Consider the following 14,806-nt stretch of genomic DNA (forward strand, 5'->3'; position numbering starts at 1 on the left):
CTCTGCAGAGCCATAAGGAGGTGAGGACATCGCCAGTCACGTGAAGGGCCTCTTGAAGGAAGCTTCCTCCAGACACAAACTACTTTACTAGCAGGGGTAATGTAACTCCTAAAGGGTCTATGGGAATCAAGACAAAGAAACAAACAAGGGACTTTTCAAAAGTGTAAAAACCCTCAAGTATAAATCAAAACCACAATGAGATGCCACTCACACCCACCAGGACATCTAGAATCAAAAAGGCAGATAATACCAAGTGCTGATGAGGATGTAGAGAAATTGGAACCTTCAAATATTGCTGGTAGTGATATAAAATGGTACAGCCGCTTTGGAAAGTAGTTTGACAATTCTTCAAATGTTAGCCACATACATTGACGGGCCATTTTACTCCTAGGTATGAAGCCAAAAGAAATAAGAACATATTTCCATCAAACATTTATACACCAATGTTTACAGCAGCATTATTCCTACTAGCCCCAAATGAGACCATCCAAATGTCCACCAGCTGATGAATGGATCAACCCAATGTGGGACATCTATACAGTGGATTATCATACAACAAATAAAAAGAAATACTGATGCATGTCACAGTGTGGAGGAAGGCTGGAAGTATTATGCTGAGTCAAAGACGAAGTGAGGAAGAAAGCCACAAAGGAGCACACAGCGCAGGAGTCCACTTAAATGAAAGGTCCAGAGGAGGCTAAACTATACAGACCTACACATGAGGGACTGCCTAGGACTAAGAGGGGGGAAAGGTCAGGTGGAAGGAGTTAGAGCAGTGGAAGCTTAAAGGAGTGGGACTCCTTTTCACGGTGATGAAAATGTTTTCATGAAAATGATTGTGCTGATACATGCACAATACTCTGAACATATTAAAAGCCACTGACCTGTACACTTTAAATTCATGAACTGCATGCCATGTGAATAATATTTTAACAAGGTTATTTTTTAAAAACACTTTTTTTTTTTTTGGCCTGGAAAGCATGGTGTTAAAAATAACCCCCATTAGGGGCACCTGGGGGGCTCAGTCAGTCAAACATCCGAATCTTGATTTCAGCTCAGGTCTTGATCTCAAGGTCATGAGTTCCAGCTCCACACTGGGCTCTGTGCTGGGCATGGAACCTACTTTAAAAAAAAAAAAAATACAAATCCCCACTTATGGAATACCTGCTATTTGTCAAACACCGTGCCAGGCAACTTACCTATATTATCTCATTTGCTTCTTATAACAATCTTATGAGGTACATAAAAACTATTCTCAAAGAAAAAACACAAACAACTCAAATATTCCTCTAGATGCCTTCTATTTGGTATATGAGTAAGCTAAATCATGTTACAGAGAGATGTCAGTAAAACCCATGCTGGCTAAAAAACTCAAAGGGTGCAACTATTTAGAGAAAGGTAGGAGATAGGGGAAAAAAACACACCAGGTTCCATTCGGTGCAGTTTCATAGACTTCCCTGCCCAGGGAAGGTTTCATGCACTGTGGCAGGTCCCTTCAGAAGAGAAGTAATCTTATGTAAAAGCACCCGGTGGTGTTGATGCTGAGTATAATAGCACCCAGTAGGATAATCACAGGAAGGCAGTATAAACATAGAGGAGAGGAGAGCTTTATTCCTTGTTCCCGGACTGACTTGCTTTTTATATTCCCCCAAGGGAAAAAGTATGCCTGACAGGATTACAAAAATAACATATGTACTTTGCAAAATATTTTTCAGAAAATGCAAGAAGTATAAAGAGGAAAGTAATCATCAGCCATAATCAGCATCAACAATCGGTGTTGATCCCTAGTCAATGGCAAGTCCCAAGCAAAATTAAATTGAGTTTAAATTGTTCAACAACCAACACACAGGACAAGATCTGGAGACCAGAGGTAGAAAAAAATGCGCCATGAACCTCTGACCTTAAAACATCAAATACAGCTGGAAAAACTGAACCCACAGAGTTGTCCTCTGAAAATACAGCCACTCAGAGAAGGCAGAGCCTGCCACAATCCCACTGCCAAAGGTGGTCACAGAAAAGAGAAGGATCCTATTCTTATCTGTCCATCTCAAACCTCGCCACTTCAAGGAGGGTTCCTGCACTAAGTCTGCTCACCACAAAGCCCCAGCATTAGAGAAGAAGGTGGATGAATGACAACTATGGGGACTTCCATGCTCAGGTTTCTTTTTTTTTTTTTTTTAAGATTTTATTTATTCATTCATGAGAGACACACACACACAGAAAGAGGCAGAGACATAAGCAGCGGGAGAAACAGGCTCCATGCAAGGAACCTGACATGGGACTCGATCCCAGGACTCCAGGATCACACCCTGGGCTGAAGGCAGGCGGTAAACCACTGAGCCACCCGGGCTGCCCCAGACTCAGGTTTCTAAAGGGTGACCATCCTCAAGGTGAAGGAGCTCCAGTCACAGTTTTGGGAGCTGATGTTCTTGGGGATAGAACCCTCTCAGTTCATCACATGCCTTGTTCTGGCAGCAGGTGCAAAAGGAGAGGCCATAGACCTAGACAAAGATGTGTGGCTCTTCCTTCATAGCAAAACCGCAGAGTCCTCAACCCAGGATCCAGCAGGCCCTGTGCAGCTACCTATGCAGCCTCCATGCTCATTGAAATGTCAAGAACCAAAGTTTCAATGAGCAGGGAAGCCAAGGCTGCAGTCAGAACAAATGATCTTCATTTGCAAGGCCTTTGAGACACAGGAGAGCTGCAGTGCTTGTCATGGTGGCCATTTGCCAAGGGACCAAGACATGAATAGCTGCTCCTGGGAATGACAACCCACCCCTAGGCAGCCCTAGCAGTTTGTCTGGTCCAACCAATAGCCAACCATTTCCCCACCTTCCAGAGTTAGAACCAAAGCCCAGGGCTGCACTTTCAGTTGTATCTTGTTATAGCTTTTAATTCTTCTGCATCCATACCACTTTCCTTCTCCAGCAAATTGCTAAGAAAGGGCATTTCCAGAAGGAAGGGGAAGGTGGCGGGGGGGCTGGAACGAAATGATGGCAAAACAAAGACACACAAATGATCATTTAAAGAGGCAGTGTTGCATAATGGTTATGCAACAAATTTCAGAGCAAGATGTAGGTTCAAACCCCAGTTGTATCCATTACTAGCCATGAGCCTTCAGAAATACTATTTACCTTCTCTACCGGGGGTCAAATAATATACCTCTACCTAATGCTGAGTCCAGCATGATACTGGGCACAGTAAATACTTATCATCTTAATAAAAGTTATCAAAAGTTTACATAAGATGAAGGGCTTCCATAATTCAATCTTTCATTCTGCAACTCTTTAAATGAGCACCTAGTAAATGCCAGCTGTTTTTCTAGGGAATAGAGATAAAAAGATTAAGACACTTAAGGAATCCCCTTGCCCTCATGAGCTTAAATTCTTCTGAGAAAACAGTCAACAAACGCACCAATAACAGAAATTAATACAGGTATTTTAGATGGAAGGAAAAAACATGGCACTGCAAAAAAGAATACGGCGGGTGTGGGGTGGGGTAGATCGGGATGGGGAGCAAGCAGAAAGGATCTGGCCAGTTATTAAGTTGTACTTTCTTTGTCACCTAAGTTCTGTAGCCAGAGGCCAGAGTCTGGGAAATGTTTCAAAAAAAAAAAAAAAAAAAAGCTTCTTATTCCCATCTGAAATTCTGCAACCCAGGTCCCACAAGAAATACAAATACCAAAAAAGCATCAGAGAATTTGTTTAGACTGATAACTGAACAAATGCACGTTAACATGGAGAATTTAATTTTCCACCTGGACAAATAGCCAAGATCAAAGAGAGCTCTAACTCTTAGTGCTGGCCAAGGTAAGTAAAAAGACAGCCTCACCCCTACCCAAGGGGAATGGAAATTAGTATGACCTTGTTGGAGCACAGTTTGACACTGGCCATCAAAATTACAGGTTAGCAGATTCTTTGACCCAGACTTTCTAGTAATTTATCCCAAAGAAATAAGAAGACAAGCATTAAAATACAAACGTATTTTAAGCCTTAAGACACTGGAAACAACCTACATCTTCAGTAGAAAATTACTTAACAAAATATGCTAAATCCATACACAGAATACTGCCTAGCTATCAAAAAATAACATACCTCTATTTATCCAAAGATGGGAAAATGTTCAAAACATGGTGGTTAAGTAGAGAAAAACCAGTTTGCAGAGGGTATATATAGATTATCTCTATGTAGGAAAAAAAAAAAAAAGCTGTATATGTAACCATGCATATGCATGCAGGAAAACACAATACCCAGCGAAACGTTAGCTCTGGTTCTCCCTGGAAGGCCCTCTAACAATCACTATAGTCTTTGTTGGGTTTTTTGTTTGTTTGTTTGTTTGTTGTGCTTTTTAGAGACAGAGTGTGTTGGGGGTGGGGGGTAGAAGGCAGAGAAAGGAGAGAGAACCTACAGAGAATCTAATCTTAAATCCCAAGGCAGGGCTCGATCTCACAATACTGAGATCATGACCTAAGCCAAAATCAAGAGTCAGACGCCTGACTAAGCCACCGAGGTGCCTCTTGCTATATTCGTTGTACCTCTATGAATTACCTTAACTTTTTACAATAATCATATGTTACTTTGTCTTGCCCCACACAAATGAGATTTTAGGGAGGGATCAAGAAATGAAATGAGGAAATCATGCAATCATCTTTTATCACCTCCCTGCAATATTAACTCATGTCTAGCCTGGGTCCAAAGCAACTTTCTCAATATGCCAGGGCATGTGTTTGGGTTTTAAAATTCTTTCCTTGCAACTTCTTTTATTCCACACTGTTCCAAAGCGAATTAAAATAATAATTTCAAACTATCGTAGCATGGCTAGCGAAAAAACATTTTCAAAACTCCAGGGATGGAAAATAAGGGATCTAGCTGTTTTAAAGATGATTTTATTTATTTTAGAGACAGAGAGAGCATGAGCAGGGAAGGAAAAGGACAAGGACAAGGAGGGCCCACAATGTGCATGGTGCCTGACTCAGGGCTCGATCTCATGACCCTGAGGATCATGATTTGAGCTGAAACCAAGAGTTGGATGCTTAATGGACAGAGCCACCCAGGTGCCCCACGAGCTAACATTTTTTGAGATCTACTGATGTCACATTCAACGTCAGGTTTAATTTTTGCCACAACACCATCTGGTAGCTACTGTGGCCCATTCCCTCTTTCACAGATGAGAACACTGAGGTCTCAAAAAAATCCATACACCCCTCAGGGTCACAGAGCAGATGAGTGCAGATCTGATGAAGACTCTTCTCAGGGACAGCTGCATTTTCCCACGGCTGCTGTGACCCAGCACCACACACTGTGTGGCTTAATGAACAGAAATTTTTCCTCTCACTGTTCTGGAAGCTCGAAGTTCAAAATCAAGGTGTTGGTGGGGCCTAAGCTCCCTCAGAAACCTGTGGAATCATCCTTGCCTCTTCCAGCTGCTGGTGTTTGCCAACAATCCTTGGCGTTCCTTGGCTTGTGGATACATACATACCTCTGCACTCTGCCCCCACTGGCCGTGGCCCTTGCCTTCCTGTGCGCTTCTGTCTTTCTCCAAGGACTCCGGTCATATGGGAGTGTTATCTGCGAAGACCCTTTTCCCAACGAGGTCGCACTGTGTAGCAGTCAGGGTTAGGATTTCAATGTATTTCAGGGGGACACATTTCTACCTGTAACACAGACCAAAGAAGACTACACTCCTTCCCCTAACACATCCTGCCCAGGGCAGCATGGCTCGTTAATGTCTTGCCTGCATCATAGCAGGTTTTACATGGACTTTCCGTGACTATGGAAGGCAACTCTCCTCTGCCTTCAGGTAAGACTAAAACCAAACTGTTCAAGGCACATGAGCTCAGGTCCCGCTCTCAAGACTCTCTACCTTCTACACCAGCTCTCATTACAGAAGTTACTGGGGGACTCTCTGAAATTATTTCTTCTTCCAGTACAGGTTCCGCTCTTGAGTTAAAACACATTCAAGAGCTTTGTAGTGTTACTATCACTAGAAAGATATGGAGGAAATATGGTTCACTTTCCCAGAGTCCCTGATTTAGGGTCGGATCGAATGCCCATGAGAAGAGGGGGAGACATGACCCTAGTTCACTAGGTTCCCGGTATTACTCATTGTCTTCGCAGTCCACTTAGATCAGACACCAAAAGCAAACTACCAGAAAGCTATTTCTTGACGGGATTAGTTACTTTTCTTTTTCAATTTCGAGAGCTGTTTCCAAAAGCAACAAGAATGTTGCTGAAACCAGTAATCAAAAGCCATTCTGTCAACTGGTAGTTTCCAGGCCAAGGCATTTGGCTCAGCAAACGGGGCGGGGGGTGGGGACAGAGCAAGGACCCGGCACGGGTGAGAACCAGTGTGCCCCATTTATTTCGTATGCCTCTCTAAGAATATCTACTCCGGAGCTCTCAAATTTGCTTTCCAATATGCTGCTGAGCGTAATGCCATTTGGAGGTAGATTTGGAACAAGTGAGCAACCTCCCCGGCTGTGTTTTTGCCTCAGTGTTGCAGAATTTCAAGCCTGTAAAGGTGAACAGCCTCCCATCTGCCTCCACCTCTCCATCTCGGTGAGCTGACGGATGGCCCAAAGAGACAGCTGGGACTGGGGCGCATCACGGGCCTCCCACCTGTGCTGCAATTGTGCAAAATGGCAGAGGCCTCCAACGAGCGTCAGGCTGTACCTTCCGTGGCAAGCAGCCTGATGGCCCTCCACAGCTGATGGCAGCAGGAGGCTGTACTTCCTGTGGCCTTACATGGTACACAAGGCTGACAATGGCTGAGACAGGCGTGAAATGCCCTGTGTCATTTGGCCTTGCCAAGTTCCTCCTACGCTAATTTCTCACACACCCTCCACCTCCGGCATCTCCTACCTTCCCTCCGTATCTCTCATCAAGTCCCCGGACTTAGAATTTTTTTTTTTTTAATTGGTGTCCGATTTGCCAACATATAGAATAACACCCAGTGCTCATCCCATCAAATGCCCCCCTCAGTGCCCGTCACCCAGTCACCCCCACCCTGGACTTGGATTTAGTAACAACTTTGTTTTTTTAAAAAATGGACTAAAACTGATCAAACTATCTAAAGAGGCACTGCCCAATAGGGTAGCCACAAGCCTCATGTGACAATTTACAGTTCAATTAATTTAAATGAAATAAAGTTAGAAACCTAGCCACGCAGCAAATGTTCAATGGCCACATGTGGGTAGTGGTTTAATGACATTGGACCATTCGGCTATAGGACATGTCTGTTACTGCACAGAGTTCTACTGGACAGCTCTGGCGAAAGGCTGGAAAGAGCAGATCTCCTTCCTTTCTTCTGTCCCCAGCCCCCCTCTACTCTGTATCCTTGCGACCTTATTTATATGCATAAACAGTATGTATGGATGCAAACCTCTTTTGTTAAAACTGATGAGAAAAGACCCTAAGCACTACTTTGCTCCATGTTTTCTTCACTTTGAGGATGCTCAGAGATCACAATATAAGTGTACAAATAGTGCTTCATTCTTTCGGTGGCCCTGTGGCAATCCATGGTCACCAGGACAACTGTCACCACCCCCTCTTCTAGCCACGCTCCCCTGTGTCCCCTTGCTCCCATCCCTTGCCAAAATACTGTCACCCTATCCCAGTGTCCACATCCTCAGGCTCTTTTTCCAACCCTTGCCCTCACCTCTGGGTCTCATAAAAACCTGGCTCCTTCCCGAAGAAGCTGTCTGCCTCTGCTCTGAAGCTGAGGCAGTGCGTGCTCTCTCAGCCGCATTGGCAAAGCCTCCCTTCCTTGGGGTGAATTCTAAACCAAGCCTCCGGCTTTTTCCCTCGACACCCCCAGTCACCCTCAGACTGAAGCCCCCACTACATCTCCTTGCCATCAGCCCACACCTCCTGGCCCCTGTCCCTCGGTGGCTGACGGCAGCAATGCCTGCTTCACCATGTTCAGCTCCTCCCCAGATCCTGCAAGCACTCCTTCAACCCCAGATGGAGCATCCAGCCAATAGCTGGCATCACACATGACCCTGACCTTTCGTTCTCACTCTCAGATTACTGCCCCACACCCATGACTGTCTCCCTAAGCAAGATTTCTCATCCCTGAGGACTCTTTACTGACCTTGCCATGGCCACCTACACTGAGTGAAAGCAGCTAGTTGCAGAAGAACACATACTCTGTGATTCTACTTATCTGAGGTACCTAGAGTAATCCAATTCAGAGTAACAAAGTAGAGTTGTGGTTGCAAAGGGCTGGGGGAGATGGACAAGGATAGTTGTTTAGTAAGTATGAAGTTTCAGTGTTGCAATGATGAAGAAGTTCTGGGGACTCTGTTCACAACCGTATATGAATATATTTCATTTTACTGAACCAGAAGCTTAAAATGTTTAAGATGGTAAATTCCATGTTACGTATTTTTTACCACAATAAAAAAATGCAAAACAAAACTAATGAGGATCCACTCTGTAGCTGGATACCTCTTAACAATCTAGGTGCAAAATGCAGTACTCTGGTGGTGCTAGAAGCATCCTCTCCTCCTCTGGGCATCTAACACCCTATCCCATGCAGCCAGCACACACAGTATCAGGTGACAGGGCTGATGAAACTCCCTCTCCTCTGGCACTGGCAATTCCAAGCTCAAGATTCTTTCTGAAGCATAGAGTCAAAGTAGGACAAATTAGAGGAATTAACTAAGGACCATTTGGATATTCCCCCATTTATTATTCTCCAGCAACTAACTGAAAGCCAATAGTTTTTCCAGCTATGCCTCTCATAATTCATTCATGCTCATTAATATGCAAACATCAGTTTCTCAGCTGGCAATGATTCCATGAATTTTTAATTTACATGGGATGAGGCAGAGATTAAAACTTTAAACTAAAGCCAACAGTACAAAGGACTGTGGAGTGTCACCTTGATCCCTACATTTAGATCCTCCAAATGAATTCATGGGCATCATTGTGTGAATGATCATCCAGGAATTATCAAAACAACTCCTCTGTAAGTTTTTGTCTTCTCAGTATCAACAGAGGTACACATTTTTTTTTTAATGGTACCTGTTTGGGGATCACTAAAAAACAGTGAGACCAATGACATGTCTTGTCATCAATCTTCTAATCTTGGAAAAACTCCAGGCCACCTGGCAAATGCTCAGAGATCTCAACTCTATAGAAAAGCCACAATAATTTGTAGATTTGTGACTAATATGTAAGAAACTCACTTCAACATAAAGGAAATCAGATTTTTAAAAGCACATTAGAAGAGAGAAATTGAGAAACATGGAACTCAATTCCTTCTGGAATTGCAAATCAAATTCTGATTAGTAATTCTAAAGTAAGAGAAGATAGAGGGAAGAGCTTTCTATTTTGAGGACAAAGCCCAAAAGAATTATCATATAAGCCGCATACGTAATTTTAAATTTCTAAAAGCCACATTAGAAAAAGGAAACAGAAGTAAAATTAATTATAATAGTTTAATCCAATACATCCAAAATACTCTTTTTTTAAGATTTTATTTTTAAGTAATCCCTACACCCAACATGAGGCTTGTACTCAGGAGTCTGAGATCAAGAATTCATGCTGCACCAACTGAGCCAGCTAGGCACTCCATATTCAAAATATTCTTACATTAACATGTAATCAATATTTTTAAAACTATTAATACAATGTTTACATTCATTTTTTTATGAAGTCTTTAGAATGTAGTATTTTACACTTAACAACACCTCTTAATTTGGACCAGCTACACACAAGTGCTAAAATAGCCACCAGCCGATACTGTACTGGACAATGCAACTACAGAAGCAAAGAATAGGGATGCGTGGGTGGCTCAGCGGTGATCCCAGGGTCCTGGGATCGAGTCTTGCATGAGGCTCCTTGCAGGTGCTTCTCCCTCTCCCTATGTCTGTCTCTCTCTCTCTCTTTCTCTCATGAAAAAATAAATAAAATCTAAAAAAAAGAACCAAAGAATAATGTCCTTCTGATAGGAAAAGGACTAGCTCTTGAAATGTGAGCATATCTCTAGGTTGTCCTCACTGTAGTCCTCAAATAATAGTTAGCAACAACTTTGGTTTTTATACTAGCTGCTCCTTTAGCTAGACTAGTATTAATTCAACTTTAATCATCATGGTACCATCATTTGAAAATTTACAAAATCGGGGGCAGCCCAGGTGGCTCAAAGGTTTAGCGCTGCCTTCAGCCCAGGGCGTGACCCTGGAGACCTGGGATGAGTCCCCATGTCGGGCTCCCTGCATGGAGCCTGCTTCTCTGTCTCTCTCATGAATAAATAAATCTTAAAAAAAAAAAAAAAAGAAAGAAAGAAAGAAAAGAAAAAGAAAATTTACAAAATCGTTACTACAAAAACATTACTACAAATGTTTTAACTTTTTTCAACTATAAATTGACTCACTTTTTAAAAAATTAACTTACTCCTAAACAATATCTATGCTAGAACAGATCTGATACTTGACATTTTTTTTATTTTAATTTTTACTTTTTCTTAAGATTTTATTTATTTGAGAAAAAGAGAGAGAGCAAGCATGTGCAGGAGGAGGGGCAGAGGGAGAAGCAGACTCCCCACTGAGCACAGAGCCCAACCCCGGGCTCAATCCCAGGACTCTGGGATCATGATCTAAGGAGAAAGCAGATGCTTAACTGACTGAGCCACCCTGGTATCCCATGATACTTTGTATTTGTTAAAAGAGCTAATGCATGTTAAAATAAAATTTAAGACTTCAAAGAAGTCTCTGTGCTCCACCTAAAGCCAACAGTGAAATAAAATCTGCTCTCACTTGTGAATCAGTTACAGCATTATCTTTCAAAAGTTTTCCATTTGGCACGTGCAACCCCATTACTATCTGAGTCCCCTAGCACCTAACATTTATATCTCAAAATTTGTACATTAAGTATGACATAGCATCCTCATCAAGACTACCTTCTGTCTGGGCGCCACCACAAACACAGCAGGGGAGCATTAACTCATTTGTATTAAGCTGTTCAAAAGCCACAGAGGTGGGATCAAACTCTTCCCTTAATGACCAGTGGTGGCTCAGTCTCAAAGGAGCCTCATTAATAATTCCTTAATAATTAATAATGATGGCTGCTAAGGCTTCCTGAACTACATGCCAAACACTGCTCTAAGCTATATTATATATATTTTTCTAGTATCTAAACATATATGTTACAACATATATATTACATTAGCATTACGTATCATGCGTACATCATATATACAACACCTCTATGAAGGAGGTATTGTTGTTTTCCTGATTTTCCAGATGAGGAAACAGGGCATGGAGCCCTTAGCAGCTTCCTACAGTCACAGAGCTAGCAAGTGACAGAGCTTTCAAAGCCAAGAAATCTGACTCTGGAAACTGTGCTGTTATCAGCTTGGAGATTACAAATGAAACAACGAGATGGGAGTTGAGAAAGACGGGTTTTATGGCCACAAACTCAAATTCCTCAAAGACAGATCATTACCCACAGGATGGAGAGGCTGGGACAAGCCAGGTCCTCAAATAGAGAAAGGAATGGAGGACAAGTAAGGTAATTTAGAATATGCTCAAGATGCCTTCCATAAATTACAGTGGAAAACTTATTTTACTTAGAAAGAAAGGAAAAATGTATGGGAATCCGAGAGAACAAAGATTCCACAGACATAAAGAGGATGGGAGGATGGTTGAATTGAAAGATGGACGGATCGATGGACAGACGGACAGAAGGATAGACAGGCAAATAAGCATACAAACATTCACTCCAGACTCAAGAGCAGAGAACAGGAGAATTATAAAAGGACACCCCATCTCTTTGGTCATCCCAAAAGGTGCCTATCATATGTCTGATAGCACAGCAGGCACTCTCAAAGGCAATTTGGGTCCTTATGCTCATCCTTGGGACCAAAGCTGTAAGGTAAGCTAGACTGACAGCCTAATTACGTGGCCTTCCTTTGCAAAAGTTCTACCGCGCATAAGATAAAAATCCACTTACATGTATTCCCTATGGGCAGAGTGCACAGCCGCAGCATTGCTGTAACGCCACAGGACAATCGCCGATGACAGGACATCGAGGATGGCATCGAACTAGGAGAAGGAAACATGGCATTAGTGCTTTCCAGAATTAATAAGGCATGACTGTGAAGACACAAGACATGGAGGCTTTGAATCTGAGCCAGTGACCTCAGAGCAAAGTGGCTTCACATCATTACGATACAGGCTACTCCTCATTCTCACGTGGGGTCCTGGGAATCTAGAGCCAAGGCCACTGGACATGCCAGCCTCATGGCAGTGCCATGACTCCTCCTCATACCTCGTGCTGTCCCCACTAACTAAGGAAACACACTCTCTGGTGCAGTGGGCTCTGCTCTCTGGGCCCTGGCTCCTAGCACTCTGGAGACACGAAGGGACCTATACTGCTCTGACACCTATTTCCCAGCAGGCAAAATAATTGCAGCATTTCCCCCCACATGCCAAGTAAAAGATTCAGTATAAGGATTCTATGCCTCTGGCTTTCAACAGGATTGTTCTACCTAAGGTTCGGGGGGGGGGGTGGCGGGGGGCACTCAAGGGTCCTGGGAAATCTGCTAACACTCCAAAATTGTATACAAAATTCAATGCTCTTGTTTGAACAAATGAAGGAATGTGTGACGGACAGGGACAGAAGAAAGAGGAGAAAAGAGAGATGTGTGTGTGGTGGGGAGGGAGAGAGAGAGAGAGAGAGTGTGTGTGTGTGTGTGTGTGTGTGTGGAGAGACTGTCCATACCTTTTTCAAAGGATTCTGAAACAATCTACAACTTCCAAAACATTAAGTTCTCACAGCAAAGGGAAGAAGTGGATTTGGGAACAGGAACATGCCCTCAGGTACAGGAAACCCTAAAGCTGCGTGGGAGGATGCTGGAGCTCTCTGGATGAGTCACTGCACCATATCGTACTTTCGATCTGGAAAACTACAAGCACTAGCAGTCTCTGGAAGGAATGTGGGGAAACTTCACCCATGCTTTAAATATGCCTCTCCTGTCAAACATCTCAGATCCGTTTTCTCCGACCAATTCCCATCAGGAAGCAAGTTTGCAGCCCCTTGAGGAGAATCAAGGGGCTGCAGTCTGACTTGTCTAGTACTAGGAGCCCTTATACTAACCGCCAACATCCCTGCCTGCACCAGCAAATTCTCCACTCCAGCATGTGCCCACTGTCACGCCTACAACCTCGAGGGAGAAAAACAGGCCATAAGACGCTCAAACATCTTCTCAACCAGGTGTGGAAAATGAGGTCCCCCTAATCTGTTCTGGAGACCTGTAAGGCATCGTTGCTGTCTACTTGCATGGAATTGTAATTTTTTATAGAAGCTATTTCCAGACAAGGTTTGTTTGCATTGCTAAGCTCTCATCTGCTAACCACCCTCTGAACGGCGAGCCCAGGGTGAGATTTGTGGGCTCAGGAAAAAACGTGCAAAACTTCATAAAAGTACATTTCAGGTTACTTACTGCAAACCCAAAAGCAGAGGCGCTGTACCTCATAACGGAGACAGCTAAAAAGAAAGAAAATATTATTCAGAATATTTTAAGACCTCATGGATATTTTTCTCTCATTTCTGAGTATATTCCTAGAATTGATAGGGCCTTTTTAAACATGCCCGGAAAAGTTCCCAGAGAATTAAGTTAAAAATTAACTGTACTTGTAACACCTACAAACTAAAACAGGTAAAGAGTGAAGTGAAAAGATTGCAGACTCCACCAGCAACAGCGTCCCTTCCCACCATGTCCTTAAGCACCAAAGGGCCGGCTTCATGATAAAAATGCCAAGCACTTGTCAATCAAACGACTGCTAAGACTTTGAAAATTTAGCAATTGGGGAACAGAGAGCTGGGAACAGCACAAAACTATCAGAGCAGAAGTGCAACCGTCCACGCTGTTCCCATCATAAGGTAAATAGGGGTGGTATCTATATGCACATGCCATTGCTAACACAGTTGAGAGAAATCTCTTGCCCATCAGAGCTTAAAATCCAGCATAGGCCTCAAGAAAACTGTTTAGGAAAACAATAGCAATGATCTTAAATAAGAGAGGTCTACAAATATAGATTTAACAGTTAAAATTAAAACACTGCTCCATATTCAAAAATCTATCTACTTTTGGGGAAGTTGACTGAGTAGCACAGTTGCCTAATTCTGTGATCTGTTCTGTGCCAAAGCCATGTCCAGGTTCAAAGACTATTCTCAGTTTGATTTAATAAAGGCAGTTCTCCAAATAAAAGCATATGTCCACCCTCCGACAAAGAATGAAACTCTACCCAATGGGTCAGCAGAGCTTTGAAGTGGACTGTCCCAGGCACAGCTACGACCAGCAGCTGACTCATGGAGTCCGTGAGGTGTGAGTGTGGAGCATGGAGTCAATACCCATTTGGAACCCCCATTCAGCTCACCACATGTCCCTTCTCTGGGGCCTATTCCCTGTCCTATCCATAACATCCGCAAATGGACTCTGGACAGCTTTGCAGCCCTGCCCCCAGCCATATCAGGTCATATGACCCAATGTGAAGCAAGTATATTTCATTTTCTGTGAATTAGGAATTGAGACCAAGAGGGAATCTAGTTGGTCAGTTAATGTTGTTGGAATTGAAACCTGGGAACACAGAAGCAGAGTTGGCCATTGTTTTCTATAAACTCCGAGAAGCAGAAACATAAGCCCGGGTTAAAAACGACTCTCGGGCAAGGGAGTCACTAGCCTCTGAAGGTTTCCAAGCCTTTCCTGGGGGTTAGCTATATTCCAGTCCTCAGTGTAAGGCAAATGAAATTTATTACACTCCTGATCATCTTTGGTTCTTGCAAAAAAGTGCTCCAGTTGT

General features: G+C 43.1%; 1 protein-coding gene across 1 annotated transcript in view; it reads right to left on the bottom strand.

Annotated features, from left to right (window-relative positions):
* The window catches only part of TMEM163 (transmembrane protein 163), a 224,680-nt gene that overhangs the window by 75,894 nt on the left and 133,980 nt on the right, over nucleotides 1-14,806 (bottom strand). Inside the window, exons 3-4 of the mRNA XM_072789244.1 lie at nucleotides 13,447-13,490; nucleotides 11,955-12,046 (exon numbers count right to left, since the gene is read on the bottom strand). Coding sequence (XP_072645345.1) covers nucleotides 11,955-12,046; nucleotides 13,447-13,490 — 136 coding nt within the window. The remainder of the gene's footprint in view (nucleotides 1-11,954; nucleotides 12,047-13,446; nucleotides 13,491-14,806) is intronic.

The sequence above is a fragment of the Canis lupus genome, chromosome 20, assembly GCF_048164855.1.
Source record: "Canis lupus baileyi chromosome 20, mCanLup2.hap1, whole genome shotgun sequence".
NCBI classification, from domain to species: Eukaryota; Metazoa; Chordata; class Mammalia; order Carnivora; family Canidae; genus Canis; species Canis lupus.